We start from the raw sequence: 27,977 nt of genomic DNA, 5'->3' as shown, positions 1-27,977 counted from the left end.
TTCCTTGCCCATTCATGCTGTCTCTCTCTCAAAAATAAATAAACATTAAAAAAATTTAAAAATAGGGGTTTAATCACAATGGTGTCCCATTTGCAGTACTGGCAAAGTGACCATCAAAGAATCTATTCTGCTCTGAAACTACTAAGTCAAAAATGAAACCCAGGGAGTCATGAGCTCCTAAAAACAGGCAAAACCATGAACATATGTGCACATGCACATTTTCCCTGTGAAGAGGTCACATGGCTTTCATCAGATATTCACATCCCAAAACATGAAGAACCACTGCACTGAAATCTCTTAAAATGTAAAACTGTGACTTCCAACATAACGTTATTACAAAGGAAGAAGGTTAGTCCGCAAAAGAAAACTTTGCCTGCTTTATATAACTCCCAGGGTAAAGTAATAAATTGGTATTGCAATTTATTCAAAAGCAAAGTTAGAGAAAAATTGAAAATTTTTGTGGTAAGGTTTACAACGAACAACTACGTTAAAATACAACTGTGTTAAAAGAAGCAACGCTGGGGTGCCTGGGTAGCTCAGTCGGTTAAGCCTCTGACTTCAGCTCGGATCACGATCTCACGCTTCATGAGTTTGAGCCCCATGTCAGGCTCCTCACTGACAGCTCGGAGCCTGGACCTGCTTCTAATCCTGTGTCGCCCTCTCTCTCTGCCCCTCCCCCGCTTGTGTGTGTGTGTGTGTGTGTGTGTGCGCGCGCGCGCGCGTGCGTGCGCGCGCTCTCTCTCTCTCAAAAATAATAAAACAGGGAGTTCCGGAAGATGGCGGCGTAGGAGGACGCTGGGCTCACCGCGCGTCCTGCTGATCACTTAGATTCCACCTACACCTGCCTAAAGAACCCAGAAAACCGCCAGAGGATTAGCAGAACGGAGTCTCCGGAGCCAAGCGCAGACGAGAGGCCCACGGAAGAGGGTAGGAAGGGCGGCGAGGCGGTGCGCGCTCCACGGACTGGCGGGAGGGAGCCGGGGCGGAGGGGCGGCTCGCCGGCCAAGCAGAGCCCCCGAGTCGGGCTGGCAAAAGCGGAAGGGCCGGACGGACTGTGTTCCGACAGCAAGCGCGACTTAGCGTCTGGGAGGTCAGAAGTTAACAGCTCTGCTCAGAAAGCGGGAAGGCTGGAGGACAAAGGGAGGGAGAGCTGCTGAGCCCCCGGACTGCAGAGCTCAGCTTGGCGGAGAACAAAGGCGCTCGCCAGCGCCATCTCCCCCGCCCATCCCCCAGCCAAAATCCCAAAGAGAACCAGTTCCTGCCAGGGAACTTGCTCGCTCCGCGCAAACACCCAACTCTGTGCTTCTGCGGAGCCAAACCTCCGGCAGCGGATCTGACTCCCTCCCGCTGCCACAGGGCCCCTCCTGAAGTGGATCACCTAAGGAGAAGCGAGCTAAGCCTGCCCCTCCCGCCCCCGTGCACCTTGCCTACCCACCCCAGCTAATACGCCAGCTCCCCAGCACCACAAGCCTGGCAGTGTGCAAGTAGACCAGACGGGCCACACCACCCCACAGTGAATCCCGCCCCTAGGAGAGGGGAAGAGAAGGCACACACCAGTCTGACTGTGGCCCCAGTGGTGGGCTGGGGGCAGACATCAGGTCGGACTGCGGCCCCGCCCACCAACTCCAGTTATACACCACAGCACGGGGGAAGTGCCCTGCGGGTCCTCAGTGCTCCAGGGACTGTCCAAAATGACCAAACGGAAGAATTCCCCTCAGAAGAATCTCCAGGAAATAACAACAGCTAATGAACTGATCAAAAAGGATTTAAATAATATAACAGAAAGTGAATTTAGGATAATAGTCATAAAATTAATCGCTGGGCTTGAAAACAGTATACAGGACAGCAGAGAATCTCTTGCTACAGAGATCAAGGGACTAAGGAACAGTCACGAGGAGCTGAAAAACGCTTTAAACGAAATGCAAAACAAAATGGAAACCACGACGGCTCGGATTGAAGAGGCAGAGGAGAGAATAGGTGAACTAGAAGATAAAGTTATGGAGAAAGACGAAGCTGAAAGAAAGAGAGATAAAAAAATCCAGGAGTATGAGGGGAAAATTAGAGAACTAAGTGATACACTAAAAAGAAATAATATACGCATAATTGGTATCCCAGAGGAGGAAGAGAGAGGGAAAGGTGCTGAAGGGGTACTTGAAGAAATTATAGCTGAGAACTTCCCTGAACTGGGGAAGGAAAAAGGCATTGAAATCCAAGAGGCACAGAGAACTCCCTTCAGATGTAACTTGAATCGATCTTCTGCACGACATATCATAGTGAAACTGGCAAAATACAAGGATAAAGAGAAAATTCTGAAAGCAGCAAGGGATAAACGTGCCCTCACATATAAAGGGAGACCTATAAGACTCGTGACTGATCTCTCCTTTGAAACTTGGCAGGCCAGAAAGGCTTGGCACGATATCTTCAGTGTGCTAAACAGGAAAAATATGCAGCTGAGAATCCTTTATCCAGCAAGTCTGTCATTTAGAATAGAAGGAGAGATAAAGGTCTTCCCAAACAAACAAAAACTGAAGGAATTCGTCACCACGAAACCAGCCCTACAAGAGATCCTAAGGGGGATCCTGTGAGACAAAGTACCAGAGACATCACTACAAGCATAAAACATACAGACATCACAATGACTCTAAACCCGTATCTTTCTATAATAACACTGAATGTAAATGGATTAAATGCGCCAACCAAAAGACATAGGATATCAGAGTGGATAAAAAAACAAGACCCAACTATTTGCTGTCTACAAGAGACTCATTTTAGATCTGAGGACACCTTTAGATTGAGAGTGAGGGGATGGAGAACTATTTATCATGCTACTGGAAGCCAAAAGAAAGCTGGAGTAGCCATACTTATATCAGACAAACTAGACTTTGAATTAAAGGCTGTAACAAGAGATGAAGAAGGGCATTATATAATAATTACAGGGTCTATCCATCAGGAAGAGCTAACAATTATAAATGTCTATGCGCCAAATACCGGAGCCCCCAGATATATAAAACAGTTACTCATAAACATAAGCAACCTTATTGATAAGAATGTGGTCATTGCAGGGGACTTTAACACACCACTTACAGAAATGGATAGATCATCTAGACACACAGTCAATAAAGAAACAAGGGCCCTGAATGATACATTGGATCAGATGGACTTGACAGATATATTTAGAACTCTGCATCCCAAAGCAACAGAATATACTTTCTTCTCGAGTGCACATGGAACATTCTCCAAGATAGATCATATACTGGGTCACAAAACAGCCCTTCATAAGTTTACAAGAATTGAAATTATACCATGCATACTTTCAGACCACAATGCTATGAAGCTTGAAATCAACCACAGGAAAAAGTCTGGAAAACCTCCAAAAGCATGGAGGTTAAAGAACACCCTACTAACGAATGAGTGGGTCAACCAGGCAATTAGAGAAGAAATTAAAAAATACATGGAAACAAACGAAAATGAAAATACAACAATCCAAACGCTTTGGGACGCAGCGAAGGCAGTCCTGAGAGGAAAATACATTGCAATCCAGGCCTATCTCAAGAAACAAGAAAAATCCCAAATACAAAATCTAACAGCACACCTAAAGGAAATAGAAGCAGAACAGCAAAGGCAGCCTAAACCCAGCAGAAGAAGAGAAATCATAAAGATCAGAGCAGAAATAAACAATATAGAATCTCAAAAAACTGTAGAGCAGATCAACGAAACCAAGAGTTGGTTTTTTGAAAAAATAAACAAAATTGACAAACCTCTAGCCAGGCTTCTCAAAAAGAAAAGGGAGATGACCCAAATAGATAAAATCATGAATGAAAATGGAATTATTACAACCAATCCCTCAGAGATACAAACAATTATCAGGGAATACTATGAAAAATTATATGCCAACAAATTGGACAACCTTGAAGAAATGGACAAATTCCTAAACACCCACACTCTTCCAAAACTCAATCAGGAAGAAATAGAAAGCTTGAACAGACCCATAACCAGCGAAGAAATTGAATCGGTTATCAAAAATCTCCCAACAAATGAGTCCAGGACCAGATGGCTTCCCAGGGGAGTTCTACCAGACGTTTAAAGCAGAGATAATACCTATCCTTCTCAAGCTATTCCAAGAAATAGAAAGGGAAGGAAAACTTCCAGACTCATTCTATGAAGCCAGTATTACTTTGATTCCTAAACCAGACAGAGACCCAGTAAAAAAAGAGAACTACAGGCCAATATCCCTGATGAATATGGATGCAAAAATTCTCAATAAGATACTAGCAAATCGAATTCAACAGCATATAAAAAGAATTATTCACCATGATCAAGTGGGATTCATTCCTGGGATGCAGGGCTGGTTCAACATTCGCAAATCGATCAACGTGATACATCACATTAACAAAAAAAAAGAGAAGAACCATATGATCCTGTCAATCGATGCAGAAAAGGCCTTTGACAAAATCCAGCACCCTTTCTTAATAAAAACCCTGGAGAAAGTCGGGATAGAAGGAACATACTTAAAGATCATAAAAGCCATTTATGAAAAGCCCACAGCTAACATCATCCTCAATGGGGAAAAACTGAGAGATTTTTCCCTGAGATCAGGAACACGACAGGGATGCCCACTCTCACCGCTGCTGTTTAATATAGTGCTGGAAGTTCTAGCATCAGCAATCAGACAACAAAAGGAAATCAAAGGCATCCAAATTGGCAAAGATGAAGTCAAGCTTTCGCTTTTTGCAGATGACATGATATTATACATGGAAAATCCGATAGACTCCACCAAAAGTCTGCTAGAACTGATACATGAATTCAGCAAAGTTGCCGGATACAAAATCAATGTACAGAAATCAGTTGCATTCTTATACACGAACAATGAAGCAACAGAAAGACAAATAAAGAAACTGATCCCATTCACAATTGCACCAAGAAGCATAAAATACCTAGGAATAAATCTAACCAAAGATGTAAAAGATTTGTATGCTGAAAACTATAGAAAGCTTATGCAGGTAATTGAAGAAGATATAAAGAAATGGAAAGACATTCCCTGCTCATGGATTGGAAGAATAAATATTGTCAAAATGTCAATACTACCCAAAGCTATCTACACATTCAATGCAATCCCAATCAAAATTGCACCAGCATTCTTCTCGAAACTAGAACAAGCAATCCTAAAATTCATATGGAACCACAAAAGGCCCCGAATAGCCAAAGTAATTTTGAAGAAGAAGACCAAAGCAGGAGGCATCACAATCCCAGACTTTAGCCTCTACTACAAAGCTGTCATCATCAAGACAGCATGGTATTGGCATAAAAACAGACACATAGACCAACGGAATAGAATAGAAACCCCAGAACTAGGCCCACAAACGTATGGCCAACTCATCTTTGACAAAGCAGGAAAGAACATCCAATGGAAAAAAGACAGTCTCTTTAACAAATGGTGCTGGGAGAACTGGACAGCAACATGCAGAAGGTTGAAACTAGACCACTTTCTCACACCATTCACAAAAATAAACTCAAAATGGATAAAGGACCTGAATGTGAGACAGGAAACCATCAAAACCTTAGAGGAGAAAGCAGGAAAAGACCTCTCTGACCTCAGCCGTAGCAATCTCTTACTCGGCACATCCCCAAAGGCAAGGGAATTAAAAGCAAAAGTGAATTACTGGGACCTTATGAAGATAAAAAGCTTCTGCACAGCAAAGGAAACAACCAACAAAACGAAAAGGCAACCAACGGAATGGGAAAAGATATTTGCAAATGACACATCGGACAAAGGGCTAGTATCCAAAATCTATAAAGAGCTCATCAAACTCCACACCCGAAAAACAAATAACCCAGTGAAGAAATGGGCAGAAAACATGAATAGACACTTCTCTAAAGAAGACATCCGGATGGCCAACAGGCACATGAAAAGATGTTCAACGTCGCTCCTCATCAGGGAAATGCAAATCAAAACCACACTCAGATACCACCTCACACCAGTCAGAGTGGCCAAAATGAAGAAATCAGGAGACTATAGATGCTGGAGAGGATGTGGAGAGACGGGAACCCTCTTGCACTGTTGGTGGGAATGCAAATTGGTGCAGCCGCTCTGGAAAGCAGTGTGGAGGTTCCTCAGAAAATTAAAAATAGACCTACCCTATGACCCAGCAATAGCACTGCTAGGAATTTATCCAAGGGATACAGGAGTACTGATGCATAGGGGCACTTGTACCCCAATGTTTATAGCAGCACTCTCAACAATCGCCAAATTATGGAAAGAGCCTAAATGTCCATCAACTGATGAATGGATAAAGAAATTGTGGTTTATATACACAATGGAATACTACGTGGCAATGAGAAAGAATGAAATATGGCCTTTTGTAGCAACGTGGATGGAACTGGAGAGTGTGATGCTAAGTGAAATAAGCCATACAGAGAAAGACAGATACCATATGGTTTCACTCTTATGTGGATCCTGAGAAACGTAACAGAAACCCATGGGGGAGGGGAAGGGAAAAAAAAAAAAGAGGTTAGAGTGGGAGAGAGCCAAAGCATAAGAGACTGTTAAAAACTGAGAACAAACTGAGGGTTGATGGGGGGTGGGAGGGAGGGCAGGGTGGGTGATGGGTATTGAGGAGGGCACCTTTTGGGATGAGCACTGGGTGTTGTATGGGAACCAATTTGACAGTAAATTTCATATATTAAAAAAATAAAATAAAATAAAAAAATAAATAAAAAAATAAAACATTTAAGAAATTAAAAAAAAAGAAGCAACGCTAAGTTGATACAGTGTTAACTGTTTCATTAATAATATGTGGGCTAGAGTCTCTGAGAAATCTTTCCTTCCCTCATTCCTGAAGGGAAAAGAAATCTTAGAGATTATTCTTCTTTAGCATCTACATTTGAGTTCAAATGCATTGTTACAACAGGAATTAAAAATGTCAACTGTACATTGATAATATGATGCAATCACTTGAAGTCTTTGATAAAAAGCACTTAATGTGCATTTATTGCTGACAAATATCGTATTTTGGAAATTCAACTACAAATGTCCTGACTCCTCGATACCATGTTGCAGAATGGAGCAGGGAATGTGAGAAAGGAGTGAACTGATGTAAGATGTGATCAATTAGAGAAAACTAAAGTTCACATGTCACATATTTCTCCTTGGTATAAAAACACGTTACAGCAAAGAAAGATAATAATCTTACCCAATCCTGATATCTCTTCTCTTTTATGCAGCAAATGAGTACATATCATCTATAGTGTAATAAGGAAAATGGTTTTGAACCATACAAAATGTGCCTTTATTAAATTTTGTGTTACAGAGAGTTAAGAATTCAATCTGTCCTGTTAACAAATATAAGGATTTCACCCTTCAAGATGCAAGAAACAAAATAGAATTCACATTCTTGTTATATATTATCACTATGCAGTTGAAGTGTCTGAATCTATCAATATACTCTAGTAAGTTGAAAGATGTCCATTGTGGTAGCCAGTAATTGTTGGGCTTGCTTTTGTAAGTGTGCTTTAATCTTAACAATGGATGGAAGACAAAAAGAAAGAAACTTTACATCAGCCTATACAAGGAAAGGTTTTTTTTTCCAAGCTGGACTATAATATTTGGTCCCGAATATACATTTAATATTTGTTAAACATCAGCATAAAAAGAGAATTATACATAGAAATACTTATGATGTATCCCTGAGACATCATTGATGATCTTGTTTTGGACACTTATTCCACATGTCCAGAAACATTCTTAGGGTACCAAAATGACACTGATGAACAATCCAAGACCTCTTTGTCTTTACTATGCTGTTAGCACAACAACACGAAGCTCACAATTTAAAGCTTCAGGTACAAAGCCAAATGCCTAGCAAATCAAACAAGCCACTATTACAGTGATCACGTACAGTAGAAATATCAGTCTTAATCCAAAACCAAAAGCAAAGACAAAGAGAGGGGGGAAAGAAGAAATCAAATCCACAAACAAAAGTGGTTGATAGGAAAAACATGCAGAGCATCAATACGAACCCAGAGCCAATTAAATCTTGGGCCAAGAGTCAACTGAGGCTCATGATGAAGCAGCCAAAGAATTACCTTTCCTTATTGTAGAAACTCATTTGAATTAGGGCTCTCCTGACCAAGAAAACACAAGCACGCATCTTCTTTTAAGAATTTAAGGTCAGTGGGTACACGCAGTCTTTAAATATAGCTCCTATTATCAATGGAAATCACAGCAGAAATATACCTGCTGTTTTCATACTCCCAAAATAGATTTCCTCATTGATTAATGCTTTGAAATTTTATACTCCATTTTCTGTGATGGTGATTTTGCATTCCAAATCACCTCTCCAGAAACTCTTTCTCTTAATGAGGCATCCTAATAAAAGTGTGTGAACACATATACATGAACACACATCTTATTCCTCCTTGGCTTTTCCCTTAGCCTCTGATCTTACAATTTTTTAACCATTTCCTTAGAGCTTTCTTTTATTACATTGTCCATAACAAGACACCTGATATTCTTTCCTTTGTAACTTTCAGCAAATTTAATGGTGCTATGCGCGAACTTGGTTGACAAAAGGGAATAGGGTATTGTTAAAAAAATTAATTGCTAGATTACTAATCAACCATTTATTTTTAATTCTCAAATAATTACTATTATTTTTTTTAAAACGTATGGTTTTTCCCAAAGTAATTGGCAAATTAACTTAAATCCTCCCAAATATTTAATGGCAATACAGTGAAGAGATAAAATCAAGATTACAAGGCAGGGGAGCGGCAAAGGGAGAGGGAGAGAATCTCCCATTCAGAGTGGAGCCCAACACGAGGCTCGATCCCACAACTGTAAGATCATGACCCGACCTGAAATCAAGAGTCAAAAGCTTAACCTACTGAGCTACCCAGGCACCCCTACACTCTTCCATCTTCCCTCTTACCCCAAATCCCTAGAAATGACAGGGAAAAAAACCAAAATCTATAACAGTGCTGGAGAGCAAGAGAGAACAAAACTTTCTGAGGCATTTCTAAGAGACAGAAAGGAGATGACTGACTGAGGGATAACCCATGGCAAAAATACACACAGGAAAGAACTGCTGTGCAACTGGATGCTCTGTAAGTTTCTAAACTCAGAGAAGATGGATGCAGATGCTAGATGCATGGACCCATTTCCTCCTACTGCAAAGACCTTCTTACTCATTGTCAAGGAGCAAGCAGCTGAGGCATCTGCTCCAGGTTGGAGAAGTGACTGTGGACAGGTAAGCTGGGGGGTGGAGGGTGGGGGAATGCAGGGAAGTGTCCCGTGTGAATGGTGTCACTCAAGCAGAACAAAGCGTTCCTCTCTAAGGTTATGGAACGAATGCCTAGTGTTCCTCATCCAGTAACATATCCTGTTCCTTCTCCCCATCATTGGAGACAGAGCTTGACAAATACGGTACCCAAACCAAAAATTGCCAGATATAGGAGGAAAATCAGTATCATAAAAGAGATGTACCAAACTTCATTAATGGAACTAATACTGGAGGGGAAAAATGCTTAATAGAGCAAACAAATTGAGGCTTTAATAAAAATGAAATCAATATCCATGGAAGAACATCATAACTATGAAAAGATAACAGGTATTATAAAACTGCAATTGTAGATCTTAAAAATAAATATATTATTATTAAAATAAAAAGTATGTCAGCTGAATGATAGAATGGACACAACTAAAGAACCTGTTAGTGAGCTGGAAGATCAAACTGATTACCTGGCCCTAAATGCAGTCCAACAGAATGAATGGGTAGAAAATATGAAATAAAAGTTAAGGCTTGGAAGAACGTCCCAGAAAGTCTTGCATCCATCGAATTGGAGTTCCAAGGAGAGAAGATGGAGAAAGAGGGCTGCACACAAACAATAAACGTAATGACAGACCATCAAAAGAAGTCAGTCTCCAGATTTAAAGGAACTATTAAAAATGAAGCAAGATGAAAAATGACCATAGATATTAAAAGGGTTCAAACAAGTCTCCCCAGAGTGTCACTTTGTCACATGAACAATTTTAAGCTGAAAACAGTCAAGACCCAGAAAACTCAGGAAAAGCTTTTAGTGTTCCTTTGACTACCTAAAAGAATTTAGATGGGAATCTGGCCCAGAAAAACAGCTGTTATCAGAGATATTTTTTTTTTATCTGAATGCTATATCTGTATGGTAGGGCAAACACCTAATTACCAAAAATCTGCTCTCCTTATTGTGCTGTGAATCACCTCCTCCCCTCTGAAGCCCCAGGCTCCTATCCCATTCCTTAGCTCAAGATGGTCTATACGCAGCAACTCCTCAGCTTGCCCCTGAGTATCATATTTTCATGGTGCTCCTCATACATATGTAATTAAATTTGTTTTTTCCTGCTTATCTGTCATATGGTAATTTAATTATTAGACCAGCCAAATAATATTGAAGGGAAGAGGAAATTTTTTTCCTCCCCAATAATATGTTCTTATGAAATATTACAGGAAAAGAATAATATCTTAAAAGTCTTCAAAGGAGAAAAATAATTATCAGCAAAGGAGCAGAACCTGATTTGTATTAGATTTTATTATAGTAATACTGGATACAAGAAGTCAATAAAGCAAATTTCCAAAGTAGCCAATGAAAATAAGTTTGAATCTGATTTAAATTTGAATCTAAACAACTAAAATACCCACCAATAATAGGATGATCAGATGAGACACATTATAGTCATATTACATGCTATTATTCAGCAGTTAAATATAATGCCGTCTCTAAGACATTTTATTAGTGAAAAAGCAAGTTACAGAAATATATATGTCAATCATGGCTCAACTGGAGAAACAGAATCAGTAAGAAATACATAATAAGAGATTTATTGCAAGGACTTGGCTTATGCAATTATCAGGGCTGGCTAGGCAAGCCGGAAAATCATAGGGCAGGCCATCAGGAAGGGAACTGTCTGCAACTCTCAGGCACAAACTGAAACTGCTTCCTCTAGACAGAATTTCTTTTTCAGGGAAGATGCAGGTCTTCTGTTCTCACGACCTTTTAAATAACTGAATCAGGTCCACCCAGATTATCTAGGATAATCTTCCTTCCTTAAAATCAACTGGTTATGGACTTTAATCACATCTACAAAACACCCTCAAAGCAACACCTAGGTAAGTGTTGATGGAATAACTTGGAACTATATAGCCTAGCCAAATTAATGCATAGAACTGACTATCACAATCACATATATATGAATGTGTATTTACATTTGTATTATTATATAGATGCACTGTTACACTGTGTGTGTGTGTGTGTGTGTGTGTGTGTGTGTGTGTGTAGAAAGAGAGTTCAGGAAGGATGCACACCAAACTGATAACAATGAAACAGAGTGAAAACTGGCAAGTTGAAAAGGGCAATGGTGTAGGGAAAAGAGGAGATTCACTTTTTACTCTTTATAGTTCTTTGGGGGGGGTATTAATAATGAGGGAGACACATGTGTATAGGGGCAGGAGGCATATGAGAAATTGCTGTACCTTCTGTTTAATTTTTCTGTGGACCCGAAATTACTCTAAAAAATAAATTCTATTCTTTCTTTTTTAAGATTTTATTTTTAAGCAATCTCTATACCCACGTTGGGCTCAAACTTACAGCCCTGAGATCACGAGTCACATGCTCCACTGACTGAGCCAGCCAGATGCCCCTCTACTTTTTTTTTTTAATGTCAGATTACCTACCAAAAAAATAAAAAAAACAACCAGCAATCAGCTTAGTAGCAGAGATATCATCAGCAAAAATAAATGCCAAAAGGTAGTGGGAAAATATCTCTTATGTACCTAAAGAACTCATAACCTAGAATTCTATACATAATAAAGTATCATTCAAGAAGAAAGAAAATTCAACATGTATTCAATTCTGAAAAAATAAGAGTTTACTCCTCACTGACATTTGTGAAGAAATGTCACTACTGAAGAATATACATCAGCCATAAAACTGATTCAAAGAAGGAGGGAAGGAAATTCACATTTGAAAAACACAGTTAAACTAAATGAAGTACTGAGTGTGAAAAAAAATAACCACAATAATTTCCATGGATATATTTAGAAAAATCAGAATTAAAATTCTAGATAATGAGGAAAGCTGATGGCAAGGTGTTTCAACTTGACCTAAAAAATTATTTGGGGCAACTGGTTGACTCAGTCTGTTAAGCATCTGACTCTGGGTTTTGGCTCAGGTCATGATCTTGCAATTTGTGAGATCAACCCCATGTTGGGCTCTGTGTTGACAGAGAGGAGCCTGCTTGGGATTCTCTCTCTCCCTCCCGCTCTGCCCCTCCCTAACTCATGCTCACTCGTGTGCACTCTCTGTCTCTGTCTCTCTCTCTCTCTCTCTCAAAATAAATACACTTTAATTTTTTTTTCAACGTTTTTTATTTTTATTTTTGGGACAGAGAGAGTCAGAGCATGAACGGGGGAGGGGCAGAGAGAGAGGGAGACACAGAATCGGAAACAGGCTCCAGGCTCCGAGCCATCAGCCCAGAGCCTGACGCGGGGCTCGAACTCACGGACCGGACCGCGAGATCGTGACCTGGCTGAAGTCGGACGCTTAACCGACTGCGCCACCCAGGCACCCCTACACTTTAAAAAATTGTAAATATTTTTGTTGCTTTTGGAAGAGAACAGAATTAATAATTAACCTTAGAACTTGATGGAGAAATGTAAAACTAAGTTACATGTTAAAAATTTAAGAGCACCTTTTAAAGGAAACCATGAGAATTAAGAAAAACAAAAGGAGCAAAGAATAAAAGTAGAAAAAGCAAGTGGGGATAAAAGCCTGGTAAACAGATAACGTAAGGGGCACCTGGGTGGCTCAGTCAGTTAAGCCTCCGACTTCGGTTCAGGTCATGATCTCGCGGTTTGTGGGTTGGAGCCCCACATCGGGCTCTGAGCTGACAGTGCAGAGCCTGGAGCCTGCTTCAGATTCTGTGTCTCCTTCTCTCTCTGCCCCTCCCCCACTTGTGCTCTGTCTCTCTCTATCAAAAATAAATGTATATAAAAAATTTTTAAAAAACAGATGACATAAAATAGGATAAGTTTTAAGGAAATTAGTAAACTTTTGAAAATTTATGTTTAGAACACTATCTATCAAAACCTATAGAGTCATTAACCAAGTACTTAAGTGAAAACTCATAGTTTGAAATGCATTTATTATAAAACAAAAAGCAGTCGACTTAAGAAGTCAGAAAAGAATTTCAAAAGTTGGAAGAAGGAAATAAAGGCAATGGAGAAATTAAATAAACAATGATCAAAGAATTTTAAAATAGAGTTAAGCTGCAAAATCAAAACCTGCTTCTCTTAAAATAGTGGCAAATAGAAAAAAGCTTTAAAAGCCTTCCTAGGGGCGCCTGGGTGGCTCAGTCGGTTAAGCAGCCGACTTCGGCTCAGGTCATGATCTCGCGGTCCGTGAGTTCGAGCCCCGCGTTGGGCTCTGAGCTGACAGCTCAGAGCCTGGAGCCTGTTTCAGATTCTGTGTCTCCCTCTCTCTCTGCCCCTCCCCTGTTCATGCTCTGTCTCTCTCTGTCTCAAAAATAAATAAACGTTAACAAAAAAAATTTAAAAGCCTTCCTAAGGAAAAAAGAGAGTAGGCACAAATTAATATTAGGAATGGAAAAGGGCCATAAGTACAGATAAAGAACAGATTTTTTTAATTAAAAAAAAACACATGAAAATGTTATGACATTTTAAAAATTAATAATATAAACATATTTTTAGAAAAATTTTCAAGTTGGCTGAAGAAGAAATTTAAAACCTGATTCACCCAATAGTATCAATAAAATTGAACTGGTTGTTAAACATTTCAATCTCTTAAAGGCACTAGGACCCAGATAAGTCACAAGAGAGATTCATCAATCTTTCATGAAACAGGTTATTTCTGGTTGGTTGTGAAGAGGGAGTAGGAGGACCCTAAGCTTGCTTCCCCCTCTGGATACAACTAGACAATACTCACAGCAGTGCAACTAACCCAGATAATGACCTGAAGACTAGCGGAACAAACTCCACAACTACAGGTAGAGAAGAGGCCACATTGAAGAAGTTTGGAAGAGTGAAGACATGGTCTAGGAGCAAAACATACCAAAGTCATACTTGGTGGAGAGGGAGCTGGTGGTGCAGACAAGTCTGTAAAACAGACTCTCACACTGTGGAGCCAACCGATGAGGGGGACAAATCCCCATAACATTGCCTTTGAAAGAGAGAGAGGCCGAATTTCATGAGCTCTTACAACCAGGAGGGTCTTAAAACCTGTAATTTTAAAAATTAGCAGGCTCCAGCCTTGGGCTCAGGGAGAGAGAGCACAATCAACAGCTCATGCAGATATAACATAGAACCAGCAGTTTGAAAAACACAGGGTGTGGACAGGAGGCAGAGTGATTTGCTTATATCAGAGTGTGGCCCAGAGAGACAAGGATCATGGAAAGACCCCTCCAAGAACAAAGGAGCAGGCAGATGCCATTTCCCTCCCCTGCCCCCAACATAAACAACGGCCATCTGTGGGGAACAGTGCTATGCTTATACGACATAACTTGTCTGCACCAAGCCCCCAACCCCTCAGCTCTCCAGATCTTCCCTTCCCAGTCATGCAGGGCCCCTCCCCTAGAAGATCGGCCCAAACCCTGTCTACCCCATCTCTGGACCCACAGGTCTTGCAGGGCCTCGGTTCCTGCAGCAGCAGGGGCACATCTCATTTTGCAAGGAGACAACTGCACACCTTGTTAAAATGCATCCCACTCCTGCTGGGGACCAAATACTGCCCACAATAGGCAAAGACAGACTTTGCAGACAACTGGACTGAAGAAAAAAAGAGGCCAAGACCCAACAGAAGAGCACATAGGCAACACACATAGGAGGCATTCCCTAAAGCCCCAGGCCCTAGGGAAGAAGGGACACTGCACTGCAGGGCACTTCAGTACGTCTTCTTCATAAGGCTATTATTGTTAAGAGTAAGAGAAGTCGCTGATTTTCCTAACACGGAAGAACAGACACAATGAAGAGGAAAAAGTGAGAAGGCAAATAAATATCTCCCAAATGAAAGGACAGAACAAAACCACAGTAAGATATCTAAGCAAACTGGATATAAATAATATGTCTGATAGAGAATTTAATGATTATAAAGATACTCCCTGGACTTGAGAAAAGAGCATAGGACATCAGTAAGACCCCTTAACACAGAGATAAACAGCCAATCAGAAGGCAAGAACACAATAAATGAAAATAAAAATACACTTGGTAGAATAAATAACAGGGTAGGTAAAGCAGAGGAATTAATTAATGACCTAGAAGGCAGAAGTAATGGAAAGTAATGAGCGAAGGAGAGGAAAGAAAATTATGCAAATTGAGGACAGTCTTAGGGAACTCAGCGATTCCATTAAGCATAAAAACATTTGCATTATCGTGTTCTCAGAAGAAGAAAAGGGGGCAGAATTTTATTTGAAGAAATAATAGCTGAAAACTTCCCTAATCTGGGTAAGGAAATAGATATCCAGATTCAGAAGGCATAAAGATCCTTCCCACAAATTCAACCCAAGGATGTCCACACCAAGACACATAGTAATTAAAATGTCAACAATCTGGGTGACCTGGGTGGTTCAGTCAGTTACGCATCTAACTTCAGCTCAGGTCATAATCTCATGGTTTGTGAGTTGAAGCCCCATATTGGGCTCTGTGTTGACAGCTCAGAGCCTGGAGCCTGCTTCAGATTCTGTATCTCCCTCTCTCTGCCCCTCCCTCACCCATGCGCGCTCTCTCTCTCTCTCTCTCTCTCTGTGAAAAATAAGTAAACTTAAAAAAAATTTAAACATAAATAAACAGTTAAAAAAATGTAATAAAAAATTCTAAAAAAGAATGAAATCTTGCCATATGCAACAATGTGGATACATGGATGAAGCTAAAGTGTATTATGCTAAGCAAATCAAATCAGAGAAAAACACATATTGTATGATTTCACTCGTATGTGGAAGTTAAGAAACAAAAAAGCTGAACATAGGGGAAGGGGGTGGAGAAAGAGGCAAACCATAAGAGACTCTCAACTATAGAGAAAAAGATGGAGGGAGGTGGGTGGCAGATAGGCTAAATGGGTGATGGGTATTAAGGAGGGCACTTGTGATGAGTACTGGATATTGTATGTAAGTGATGAATCACTAAATTCTACCCTTGGGGAAAAAAAAAAAGAATGGGTTTAAACTTAAGTGACCATCAACTTAATATAGACTGCTATATACAGAAGATGTTATATACAAACCAAGAATCAAAACCCAGTAATAGATCTGCAAATAAAGAGTAGGAATCCAAATATATCACTAAAGAAAGCCAACAAACCATGAAAGAGAGCAAGAGAAGAAAAAATCGGAGAAAATCTATGGAAACAACCACAAAACACTTAACAAAATGGCAATCAGTACATATCTATCAATAATTACTTTGAATGTAAATGGACTAAATGGTCCAATCAAATGACATAGGGTGACAGAGATCCATCTATATGCTGCCTACAAGACTCATTTCAGACCAAAATCATCTGCAGATCCAAAGTGAGGGGATGGAGAAACATTTGTCATGCAAATGGAAGTCAAAAGAAACCTGGAGTAGTAATACTTACATCAGACAAAATTGACTTAAAAAAAAAACTGTAACAAGAGACAAAAACATTGTATAATAAAGGGGACAATCCAACAAGAGGATATAACAATTGTAAGTATTTATGCATTCAAATACATAAATCAGCTAATAAAAAACATAAAGGAAATAATCGATAGTAATACAGTAATTGTAAGGAATTTTAACACCCCCCACTTACATCGATGGATGGATAATCAAAAGAGAAAATCAACAAGGAAACAGTGGCTTTGAATGACACACTGGACCAGATGGATTTAACAGATATATTCAGAACATTACATCCTAAAACAGCAGAATACACATACTTTTCAAGTGCACACAGAACATTCTCCAGAATAGAACACATATTAGGCCACAAAACAAGCCTCAACAAATTCAAAAATATCAGGCATCTTTTCTGACCACAACACTACAAAACTAGAAATTAACCACAAGAAAAAATCCGGAAAGAGCAAAAATACATGGAGGTTAAATAACATGCTACTAAGTAAGAAATGGGTCTACCAAGAAATCAAAGAAAAAATAAAACATGACATAGAAACAAATGAAAATCAAAATGCAATGGTCCGATATCTTTGGGATACAGCAAAAATGGCTCTAAGAGGGAAGTTTACAGCCATATACGTCTATATCAAGAAGCAAGAAACAACTCAAATAAACACCCTAACCTTGCACCTAAAGTGGCTAGAAAAAGAAGAACAAACAAAACCCAAACCCAGGTAAAGGAAGGGAATAATAAAGATTAGAGCAGAAATAAATATTAAAGTGGTGCCTGGCTGGCTGAATCAGAAAAGTGTGTGACTCTTGATCTCAGGGTTGTGAGTTCAAGCCCCAAGATTGGTATAGAGATTAATTAAAATATAAAATCCTTTAAAAAGATTTTTAAGAAATAAATGACAAAGAAACTAAAAAAAAACAAAAAACAAAAAACAAAACAAACAAAAAAAAAACGAGTAGAAGTGATCAATGAAACCAGGAGCTGTTTTTGTTTTTTTTTTATAGATCAACAAAATCGATATACCTCTAGCCAGACTCATAAAAAAAGAATAAAATAAAATTTTAAAAAAGTGAGGACCCAAATAAACAAAATCATTAATGAAAGAGGAGAAATAACAACCAACACCACAGAAATAGAAATAACTGTAACAAAATATTATGAAAACCTATATGCTAACAAATTGGAAAACCTAGAAGAAATGGATAAATTCCTAGAAACATATAAATTACTAAAACTGAAACAAGAAGAAATAGATAATTTGAACAGACCAATTATCAGCAATGAAACTGAATCAGTAATAAAAAAAAAAATCCCCCAAAACAAAAGTCCAGGACCAGAGAGCTTCAGAGGCGAATTCTATCAAACATGTAAAGAAGGTCAATACCTATTCTTCTCAAACTATTCCAAAAAATAGAAAAGGAAGGAAAACTTCCAAATTCATTTTGATGAGGCAAGTATCACTCTGATACAAAACAAGATAAAGACACTACAGAAAAAGAGAACTACAGGCCATATCTCTCATGAATATGCATGTAAAAGCCCTCAACAAAATATTAGCAAACCAAATCCAACAATACATTAAAAAAAATCATACACCATGATCAAGGAGATTTTATTCCCAGGATAAAAGGAAGAACAATCAATGTGGTATGTCAGATCAGCAAAAGAAAAGATAAAAACCATATGATCATTTTAATATATGAAGAAAAACCATTCAAAAAGTATAGTATCCATTCATGATAAAAACCTTTTGCAAAGCAAGTCTACAGGGAACATACCTCAACATAATAAAGCCCTGATCTGAAATATCCACAGCCAAAATCATACTCAATGGTCAAACACTGAAAGCTTTTCTCCTAAGGTCAGGAACAAGACAAGGAAGTCCACTCTCACTACTTCTATTCAAAATAGTACTGGAAGTTCGAGCATAGCAATTAAACAACACAGAGAAATAAAAGGCATCCCAACTGGTAAGGAAGAAGTAAAACTCTATTTATAGATGACATGATAATATATATACAAAAACCCTAAAGACTACACAAAAAAAACTACTTACTAGAACTGATAAATGAATTCAGTAAATTTGCAGGATTCAAAATCAATGTAAAGAAATCCTATACACTAATAATGAAGCAGGAGAAAGTGAAATTAAGAAACAATCCCAGGGGCGCCTGGGTGGCTCAGTCAGTTGAGCGTCCGACTTCGGCTCAGGTCATGATCTCACAGTCCGTGAGTTCGAGCCCCACGTCAGGCTCTGTGCTGACAGCTCAGAGCCTGGAGCCTGCTTCAGACTCTGTGTCTCCCTCTCTCTCTGCCCCTAACCCACTCACATCCTGTCTCTGTCTCTCTAAAAAATAAATAAACATTAAAAAAATTAAAAAAAAAACAATCCCATTTACGTTTGTACCAAAAATAATACCTAAGAATAAACCTAATCAAACAGGTGAAAAGCCTGTATTCTGAAAACTATAAAACACTGATGAAAGAAATTCAAGATGACACAAAGAAATGGAAAGACATTCCATGCTTATGTGTTGGAAGAAAAAAATATTCTTAAAATGTCTAAACTACCCAAAGAAATCTACAGATTTAATGCAATCCCTATCAAAATACCAACAGCACTTTTCACAGAACTAGAACAAACAATCCTAAAATTTGTAAGGAACCACAAGACCTTGAATAGTCAAAGCAATCTTGAAAAAAAAAAACAAGACTAGAGGTATCACAATTCAAGATTTCCAGTTATATTCCAAAGTGGTAGTAATTAAAACAGTATGGTTCTGTCATATAAAGAGACATGGAGATCAGTGGAGTAGAGTAGAAAATTCAAAAATAAATCCACAGTTATATGGTCAATCTTCGACAAAGGAGGAATGACTACATAATGGGGAAAAGACAGTATCTTCAATAAATAGTGCTGGGGAAACTGGACACCTACATACAAAAAAATGAAACTGGACTATTTAATACACAAAAATAAACCCAAAATGGAATAAAGATCTAAATGTGATGAAAAAATGCTCAACATCATTCGTTATCAGGGAAATACAAACCAAACCCACAATGAGATACTACCTCACACCTGTCAGAATGACTAACATTAACAACTCAGGCAACAACAGAGGCTGACGAGGATGCAGAGAGAGAGGATCTCTTTTGCACTGCAGACGAATGCAAACTGGTGCAGCCGCTCTGGAAAACAGTATGGAGGTTCCTCAAAAAATTAAAAATAGGGGCGCCTGGGTGGCTCAGTCGGTTAAGCGTCCGACTTCAGCTCAGGTCACAATCTCGCGGTCCGTGAGTTCGAACCCTGTGTCGGGCTCTGGGCTGATGGCTCAGAGCCTGGAGCCTGCTTCTGATTCTGTGTCTCCCTCTCTCTCTGCCCCTCCCCCATTCATGCTCTGTCTCTCTCTGTCCCAAAAATAAATAAACATTAAAAAAAATTAAAAATAGAACTACCCTATGACCCAGCAGTTGCACTATTAGGTATTTATCCAAGGGATACAGGTATGCTGTTTCAAAGGGGCACATGCACCCCAATGTTTATAGCGGCACTATCGACAATAGCCAAAGTATGGAAAGAGCCCAAATGTCCATCAACAGATGAGTGGATAAAGAAGATGTGGTATATATATGTACAACGGAGTATTACTTGTCAATCAAAAAGAGTGAAATCTTGCCATTTGCAACAATGTGGATGGAACTAGAGGGTATTATGCTAAGTGAAATTAGTCAGTTGGAGAAAGACAAAAATCATATTACTTCACTCATATGAGGACTTTAAGAGACAAAACAGATGAACACAAGGGAAGGGAAGCAAAGTAACATAAAAACAGGGAGGGGGACAATACAGAAGAGACTCTTAAATATGGAGAACAAATAGAGGGTTACTGGAGGGGTTGTGGGAGGGGGGGGATGTGCTAAAAGGGTAAGGGGCATTAAGGAATCTACTCCTGAAATCATTGTTGCACTATATGCTAACTAACCTGGATGTAAATTAAAAAAAAAAAAAAGCTTTCCATAATACTTAAAATACCTCTAATGGTTCTAATAAATTAAACCTAGAAACAAAATTAAATATAAATAAATAAATAAATAAATAAATAAATAAATAAATTCTCACCTACATGTGAGACCCAAAATCATAAAAATCCTTGGAAAAATCTGAAAGGCAGTACTTCTCTGACATTGGCTGTAGCAACATTTTTCTAGGTATGTCTCCTGAGGCAAGGAAACTAAAAGTAAAAATAAACTATTGGGACTACATCAACATAAAAAAGTTTCAGCACAATGAAGGAAACAATCAACAAAACTAAAAGGCAACCTATGGAATGAGAGAAGATATTTGCAAATGACATATCTGATAAAGGGTTAGTATCCAAAATGTATAAGGAACTGATACAACTCAATACCCCAAAAATGAATAATCCAATTTAAAAATGGACAGAAGACATGAACAGACATTTCTCCAAAGAAGGCATCCAGATGGCCAACAGACACAGGAAAAGATGCTCAGTATCACTCATTATCAGGGAAATGCAAATCAAAACTACAATGAGATATCACCACGCACCTGTCAGAATGGCTAAAATCCAAAACACAAGTAACAACAAGTGTTGGTGATGATGTGGAGAAAAAGGAACACTCTTGTATGGCTGGTGAGAATGCAAACTGGTGCAGCCACTGTGCAAAATAGTATGGAGGTTCCTCAACAAATTAAAAATAGAACTACCATATGATCCAGTAATTGTACTGCTGGGTATTTACCCCCAAAATATAAAACACTAATTCTAAGGGATACATGCATCCAAATATTTATTGTAGCATTATTTACAATAGCCAAACTATGGAAGCAGCCCAAGTGTCCATCAATAGATTAATGGGTAAAGAAGATGTGGTGTGTGTGTATGAAATATTATTCAGTTATAAAAAAATGAAATCTTGCCATTTGCAATGACATGGATGAAGCTAGAGAGTATAATGCTAAGCAAAATAAGTAAGTCAGAGAAAGATAAATACCATATGATTTCATTCATATGTGGAATTTTAGACACAAAATAAACCACCAAAGGAAAAAAAGGGAGAGAGAAACCAAGAAACAGACTCTTAACTAGAGAGAACAAACTAATGGTTACTAAAGGGGAGGTGGCTGGATGAGGGATGGCAGGAATGGGTGATGGGAATCAAAGAGTACACTTATCATGATGGGAAAATATAGTAAAATAAAGAAAAGGAGAAAAAAGAAACAGATCATTTCTATCTTACATAAACCCTTGCAGAGAAGAGAAAAAGAAAGCTACCCTTATAAGGCTGGTATAACATTGTTATCCAAATCAGACAATATAAGAAAATTATAGGCCAATCTCACCTATAAACATGAATGCAACCATGCTATATAGAAACTTTAGTTAATTGAATCCACATTATATTCTTTTTTTTTTTTACAGAGCAACCATTCACTCTCTATTCATTACTGAAAAACCTTTTTGCCATGTGGCTTAATTACACTTTACTTAATGCAACTTTAATTAATTATGAGAAACCATTTTACACATATGTGAAATATCTACACAATCCTCATCAACTAGAACACTGGGTGACATAGACAATTAGATGTTAATGTTGAAAAGAAGGTAAAATATTCGCAGGAGACAAAGCCATTTTCAGGAAGAGAGTATTTTATATTCCATAATTATTTGAAGATCCAGGAGAGCGAGGCTTCTTTTTTTCTGTAAGTATGTATGGGCCTCTTTCTTTGCTTGGCAAAATTCTCAATATTCTTCCTGAATGAGGTTTATTCTGGCTTCTTGGGCAAGCTGACCTTCTGCCACAGATCTAATTACCTCTTTCACTAACTCACTCTAGCAGGAGAGAATTCAGATGAAAAAGTTCTGTATTTGGTGTATGTATGCTTTACTGCTTCTTATTTCAAGCCTGATTGTATTAGAATGGCAACATGATGTCTGTGCTGATAGTCTTACTATTATGAATCCACATTATATTCTGAAACTTAGGGTTTTAAAGCATTTTTTAGGATTAAAGAATAGTAATACTATTTGCCACATACATAAAGGAAGGAGAGACTCCACATGATCTTCCCAATAGATTAACACACATGATTTGATAAAAAGTTTAACTCATTGGGGCACCTGGGTGGCTCCGTCAGTTGAGAGTCCAAGTTCAGCTCAGGTCATGATCTCCCAGCTCGTGGGTTCAAGCCCCACATAGGGCTCTTTGCTGACAGCTCAGAATCTGGAGCCTGCTTCAGATTCTGTGTCCCCCCACCCCACCTCTGCTTCTCACCCACTCGTGCTCTGTCTCTCTCTCTCTCTCAAAAATAAACATGAAAAAAAAAATTTTTTTAAATCTAACAGAGGAAACTAGAGTAATGTTCCCAGAGGGAGCACAAGCCCAGGAGATAACTGAGTAACTGCAGGTGCTCTTGGAGATATTCCCTTTAAGGACAGGAAAGCTAGTCAAAGTGGTTACAGAAAAACTGAATAGACTTTTAAGTCAAGAACTTGGGCAATTAGAATAGATGCCTTCACGTATTATTAAGTCAGTGTCCAGGTAAAGATTTTTGTATCTCCTGAGCCCTAGGGAACCAAGAATTTCTAGAGTTAAATCTCAGAAGAGAAGCACAGAAAAAGGAGAAACACTAAAATGAATGAGGGAGGACCAAAGTGATTGACCCTAAGTCCATGTGGGGTAATGGGAGAGAATGAATTCATCCAATGGAGGTGAAGGTGGGCAAGGTTAGGTGAACAGTTGGTGGTTTGATAATTCAATAACTCCTTGGCTTCATATTTCTGCCTGTGGGAGCCTTCCCAAAACAAAAATAGAATCTGTTAGGGAAAAAACCAATGTCTGAGCCCTAAATCAAGGGGAAGTAATAAAGAGAGAGCAGCCAGTTCCACCAAACAGGGCTGCTTGCAGGTTTTTGAGAAGGAAAGGAATCACTGTGAGGGTCAGGATAGGATTTATAAAACTAAGGGAACCTTCCTGAAAAGAGTAGAAGAAATGTAGCCTGGAAGAGTGGGTAGTTTTGCCATGGATCTCCACCACAGAAATCGGTGTGACAGAGGAAAGAGTTCCATCCCATTCATGTGAAGTAAGTTCTTAGAGTATAGAAAATCCAAAAGCTGAAAAGGGTTAGTTTTTTGCAAGAGAGAACATGGCAGTAGGATTAGTCCTCACTAGGCTCAAGGGGTAAATACTTCAGTAGTGTGAATAACAGATTCTGTTCAGAAATCTGCTGAGGATGATTCTACAACTGAAACGGATGTGGGGACCTCAGGGTAAAGCGTCCCTAGGACATAGATTCTAGGGCCTACACAGATTCTGCTCAAATAGGACTAGACAGAATCCACACTCAATCCAGGAGTACATGGTCTACACAGGCAATGGAAGTTCAGCGGTACTGGATAATTTTCAAGGCATTATGGCATGCTAGTTAAAAGTATGGACTTTGAGGCCATTGTGCCTGGGTTCCTATCCCAGCTCTACCTCTTACTACCTGTGTGATTTTGGGAAAGTTTACTTAGCTTCTCTCAGTCACATTTTCCACTTGTCAAAGGGAGAAGATAGTACTTCGCTCGTGGAGTTCTTAGGATTAAATTATTTAATATGTGTGAAATTATTTAAAACACGTGAAATTCAATAAGGGCTATTATTATTAGAAATATTTTCACCATTGAATGGGACTTTAAAAATGCTTTTAATGTTTACTTCTGTTTATTTAACGTTTTTTTAATGTTTATCATGACCTGAGCTGAAGTCAGATGCTTAACCAGCTGAGCCACCCAGGCACCCCACCTGTTAGATTCTTTTTAAGACTCTAGTCACTCTCTCCAGCCAATTAGTTACTAAATTATTTCCCTCCTTTTAAAGTCCTACTCCATAAGCTGTCCAGTCTGGTTGTTGTTGCTATTTTATCCTTTCCATATGTTGAGCGTGACCTTCAAGATCTCCTTTTTCCTCTTCTGTTTAATGTGTTCTCCCAAATTCCAACACTTCCATTAAGGAAATCTCTATTTTTCTTTTCTCCAGCATTTTCCAACTTGTCTTCTGCTGTTTCCTGAGCCATCTTTTTAGGTATTGCTATACTACAGAAAAGGAGAAATTCATCTTATTATATAAAAAGGAATTTAAGGGCACCTGAGTGGCTCAGTCCGGTGAGCATCTAACTCTTGATTTCCGCTCAGGTCATGATCCCAGGGTCGTGGGATTGAGCCCCACATCAGGCTCCACACTGAGCAAAGAGACTGCTTAAGATTCTCTCTCTCTCTCTCTCTCTCTCTCTCTCTCTCTCTCTCTCTCCCTCCCTCTCTCTCTTCCTCTGCCCCCTCCCCTGAGTTTTCTCTCTAAAATAAAATTAAAAAATTTTTTAGAAACTTAATGAAAGCCAATGATAAAGTAACTACTTCAAAGAGTTTTACCATCAGCATTATGAACCCCAAGTCCATAAAAACCTGAGCTCTCTTGCTTCCAAGCCAATTTCAATGTACAAGAACTTATCGACCTTCGGCTGTGTCACAGTTGCTAATGTCCCATTGGACCAAGTAAGTCACATAGCCAAACCCAGAGTCAATGTGGGAGGGAACCATGACAAATCATAAATTCTGGGAGCCATGATTCATTGGAGACCATCAATATAAGAGCCTACCACCCTACCATAATATGTACATGCACCTTAACAATATGTTTTGTCTGCAACACTACATTCATGGTCAGTTCTTTCTGCTGCCTTTTCTTCAGTTTCTTTCTTAATTACTCGTGTTTCAGTTTTAGAGCTTCTTCTCAATGACCAATCAATTTATTAAATCTTTACATTTCAGTTTAGAAAAGGAAAACTGAGTGACCCCATAATGCTCTGTGACAGATTATTATACAAGTTAGGAGAAACAGCTATACTGTGTTAATTTGAACAACGAAAAAAGGAAATGGCAAAAAGCTTAAGATAGGGCAGGGGAAAAGATGCAAAAAGATACCTCATGTCTCAGTGAGAACACAGGCATCTGAGCAGACCCTATGGGATCTACAGAATACATTTCAGCCATGATGTCTGCCATATTTGAATTAGATAATTTCTAGAGTTATGGAAAGATAAACAGGACCACCTAAGTTATGACTAACATTTGAGTGTCCTCTGAGTACCTCTGAGTAGGCAGGGATGAATGAGACAGAGCTTCTCTGAGGAGCTCATGGTCAAGTGTAGGAAACAGATTATCATATAACTAAAATACACAGTTAAAACAAAAACATCTTATAAATATTAATGGGCAAAATTTTTAATAAAAAATAAAATTCCCTTTATTTGTATCAAACTCAGTTTGGCTAATGTGAGAGAATAGGTATTAGAAAAGGAGAAGGGGTGGGAAGCAAAAAAGAAGGGAGGAGAAGAGAAAAAAAATGGAGCACAGGGGCTGCTTGAGAAGGACTGGGGAACAGAAGCAAATGGAATCTACATGGTGATAGAAGATAAAAGGAATGCTTTGTCTGCTTCATTTTATCTAGACTGAAGGTGGATAAGAAGTAGACTAGATAAAATTTTAAGTTCTAAACTATATTCTTGAATTCCCAATACCCATCCTCTCCTCATACAAAAGGCATTTTCTGAAGTATGGAGAATCCTATCCTGACACAGTAGACACCATTCTCAAATTGAAGGCCAGAGGGTCTTCCTGAATTGAAAGGAAGAGCCTTTAGAGACTTCCTTAATTAGAAGCCATGTCACTTCTAGGCCATGTGACAGCTTCACCTGGAGAAATGTACAGTTCTGAAAACAATCTTTCAGAGCCTTTCAGGCTTTTATAACTCAAAAATAGGCAATGAGCTCATTTAGGAAATGCTACATTCCTTTTATGAAATGATACAGGAAAACTGGTGGAAAATAACTAATAGTGGTATTTTTGATTGACATTCTAGACCCGCACAAACATTACTAATCTAGATAACAAGATTAATAAAATAATCTGGAATCAATAATCTATAAGAAACTAGATAAAATCAAATCCCAGGGTACATATTTTACTATAGAATTTATTCGCACTTCACAGTGCCTGATTTAGGAGAAATTGTAGAAATGTACTTGTGTTTTGAGGTGAAAAACACACACTGATGTTGTGCTAGAGAAATACCTTATAAAGATGGGCAGGAAGAGGCCCTGTGTTTGGATGTGTACATTATAGAGTACTTGTGAACACCTTCACCCTACCATTTCCTCTTAAATGTTTAGGAGAACAGCTGAGCCATTCTCTCCATAATGTAGACATGGTTCAACAAATGGAATTCTCAGGTCAGTTCCTCTATCTACAGACTTTAAATGTGATACAGAAGCCACTAGCTTTATAGCACACCAGCGATGAACTCAAGATGTAGCTATAATTAGGACTTGGAAACACAGACGAAAGAGAGAAGGAATCTTCAGTTTCCTTTACCATAACTTTGAAAATAGAAAACGGGTGCCATCTTGTGGTTATTTTAATAAGGTCGGTCTTAAACAATGACTTTCTGTCATTGTTTAAGGGCAGCTTAACAAAATCTCCTATTTCTTTCTTCTTGAAAATACTGTTAAAGATATCTTTCTTAAACTCTTGGACTTGGTACGCTTACAATCTGGAGATTTCATTAAAACCCTAGACCTACCCACATAAAAACACAATCACAATAATATTAGGTGACTACCAACCATGAAAAACATGGCAAGCAATTTTCATAATTCTTAAGAACCGCTCAAGACCTGCCTCTCAGTTGCGTGCATGTTAAAAGGTGGGTAAAGGTTTTAATAAAAACGGTGACATGAACACAGGGGTCCCTCCATCCTGGGAACTGCGGGTGGAATAGATCCAAGATAAATACCCACTTTTCAGCCCACTTATTTACTTCTAACTTTTTACAAGAAGAATATATGTTACGTTTGTAGTTAGCAAAAAGAATCACTAAACCAGGGGTACGAGGTTCACCTTACCCGAGAACTGTGTTACTGGATGCTCCCCAGAAAGGTGACACCACGTGTGTGTGTGTGTGTGTGTGTGTGTGTGTGTGTGTGTGTGTGTGTAAGTCTTGTAGAAGAGGCACGCATCTTACCGTTAAGTAGTGTTTGTGTACTAACTTCCTGGGAGCATCAGGCACACCACAGACAAATTTGGGGCTGGATGGGCTATGAGTCAAAACACCTGCTCCCCAACGGAAGCCTCCGGGATCCGGGCGCGAGCCGCCAGAACTCAAACAGACTTCCGCAGAATTTCTCCAGGAAACCGTCGTGTGGGGCGGAGACAGGCGCTCGGTCCAGTGGCTGCTTTCTAATCTGTCACGTTTGAGACCCTGGCCTTTCCTTCCCGGAA

General features: G+C 39.0%; 1 protein-coding gene and 1 long non-coding RNA gene across 2 annotated transcripts in view; one reads left to right on the top strand and one right to left on the bottom strand.

The window, feature by feature from the left end:
• The first annotated feature begins 9,122 nt into the window (after positions 1–9,122).
• Positions 9,123–27,977, top strand: part of LOC131489606 (patched domain-containing protein 3-like) — a 38,651-nt gene continuing 19,796 nt past the window's right edge. Inside the window, 1 exon segment of the mRNA XM_058691615.1 lies at positions 9,123–9,242. Within this exon segment, the coding sequence (XP_058547598.1) occupies positions 9,123–9,242 (120 nt within the window).
• On the bottom strand, positions 10,540–26,540 carry LOC131490454 (uncharacterized). The gene is made up of 2 exons (XR_009251104.1): positions 22,782–26,540; positions 10,540–11,072 (listed from the first exon to the last, which is right to left on the bottom strand). It is a non-coding gene; the product is annotated as an uncharacterized LOC131490454 (long non-coding RNA).

This window comes from Neofelis nebulosa, chromosome 11, assembly GCF_028018385.1.
Source record: "Neofelis nebulosa isolate mNeoNeb1 chromosome 11, mNeoNeb1.pri, whole genome shotgun sequence".
Taxonomy (NCBI): Eukaryota; Metazoa; Chordata; class Mammalia; order Carnivora; family Felidae; genus Neofelis; species Neofelis nebulosa.
Note: the sequence above shows the minus strand (reverse complement) of the source record. Positions and strands in the feature narration are given on the sequence as shown.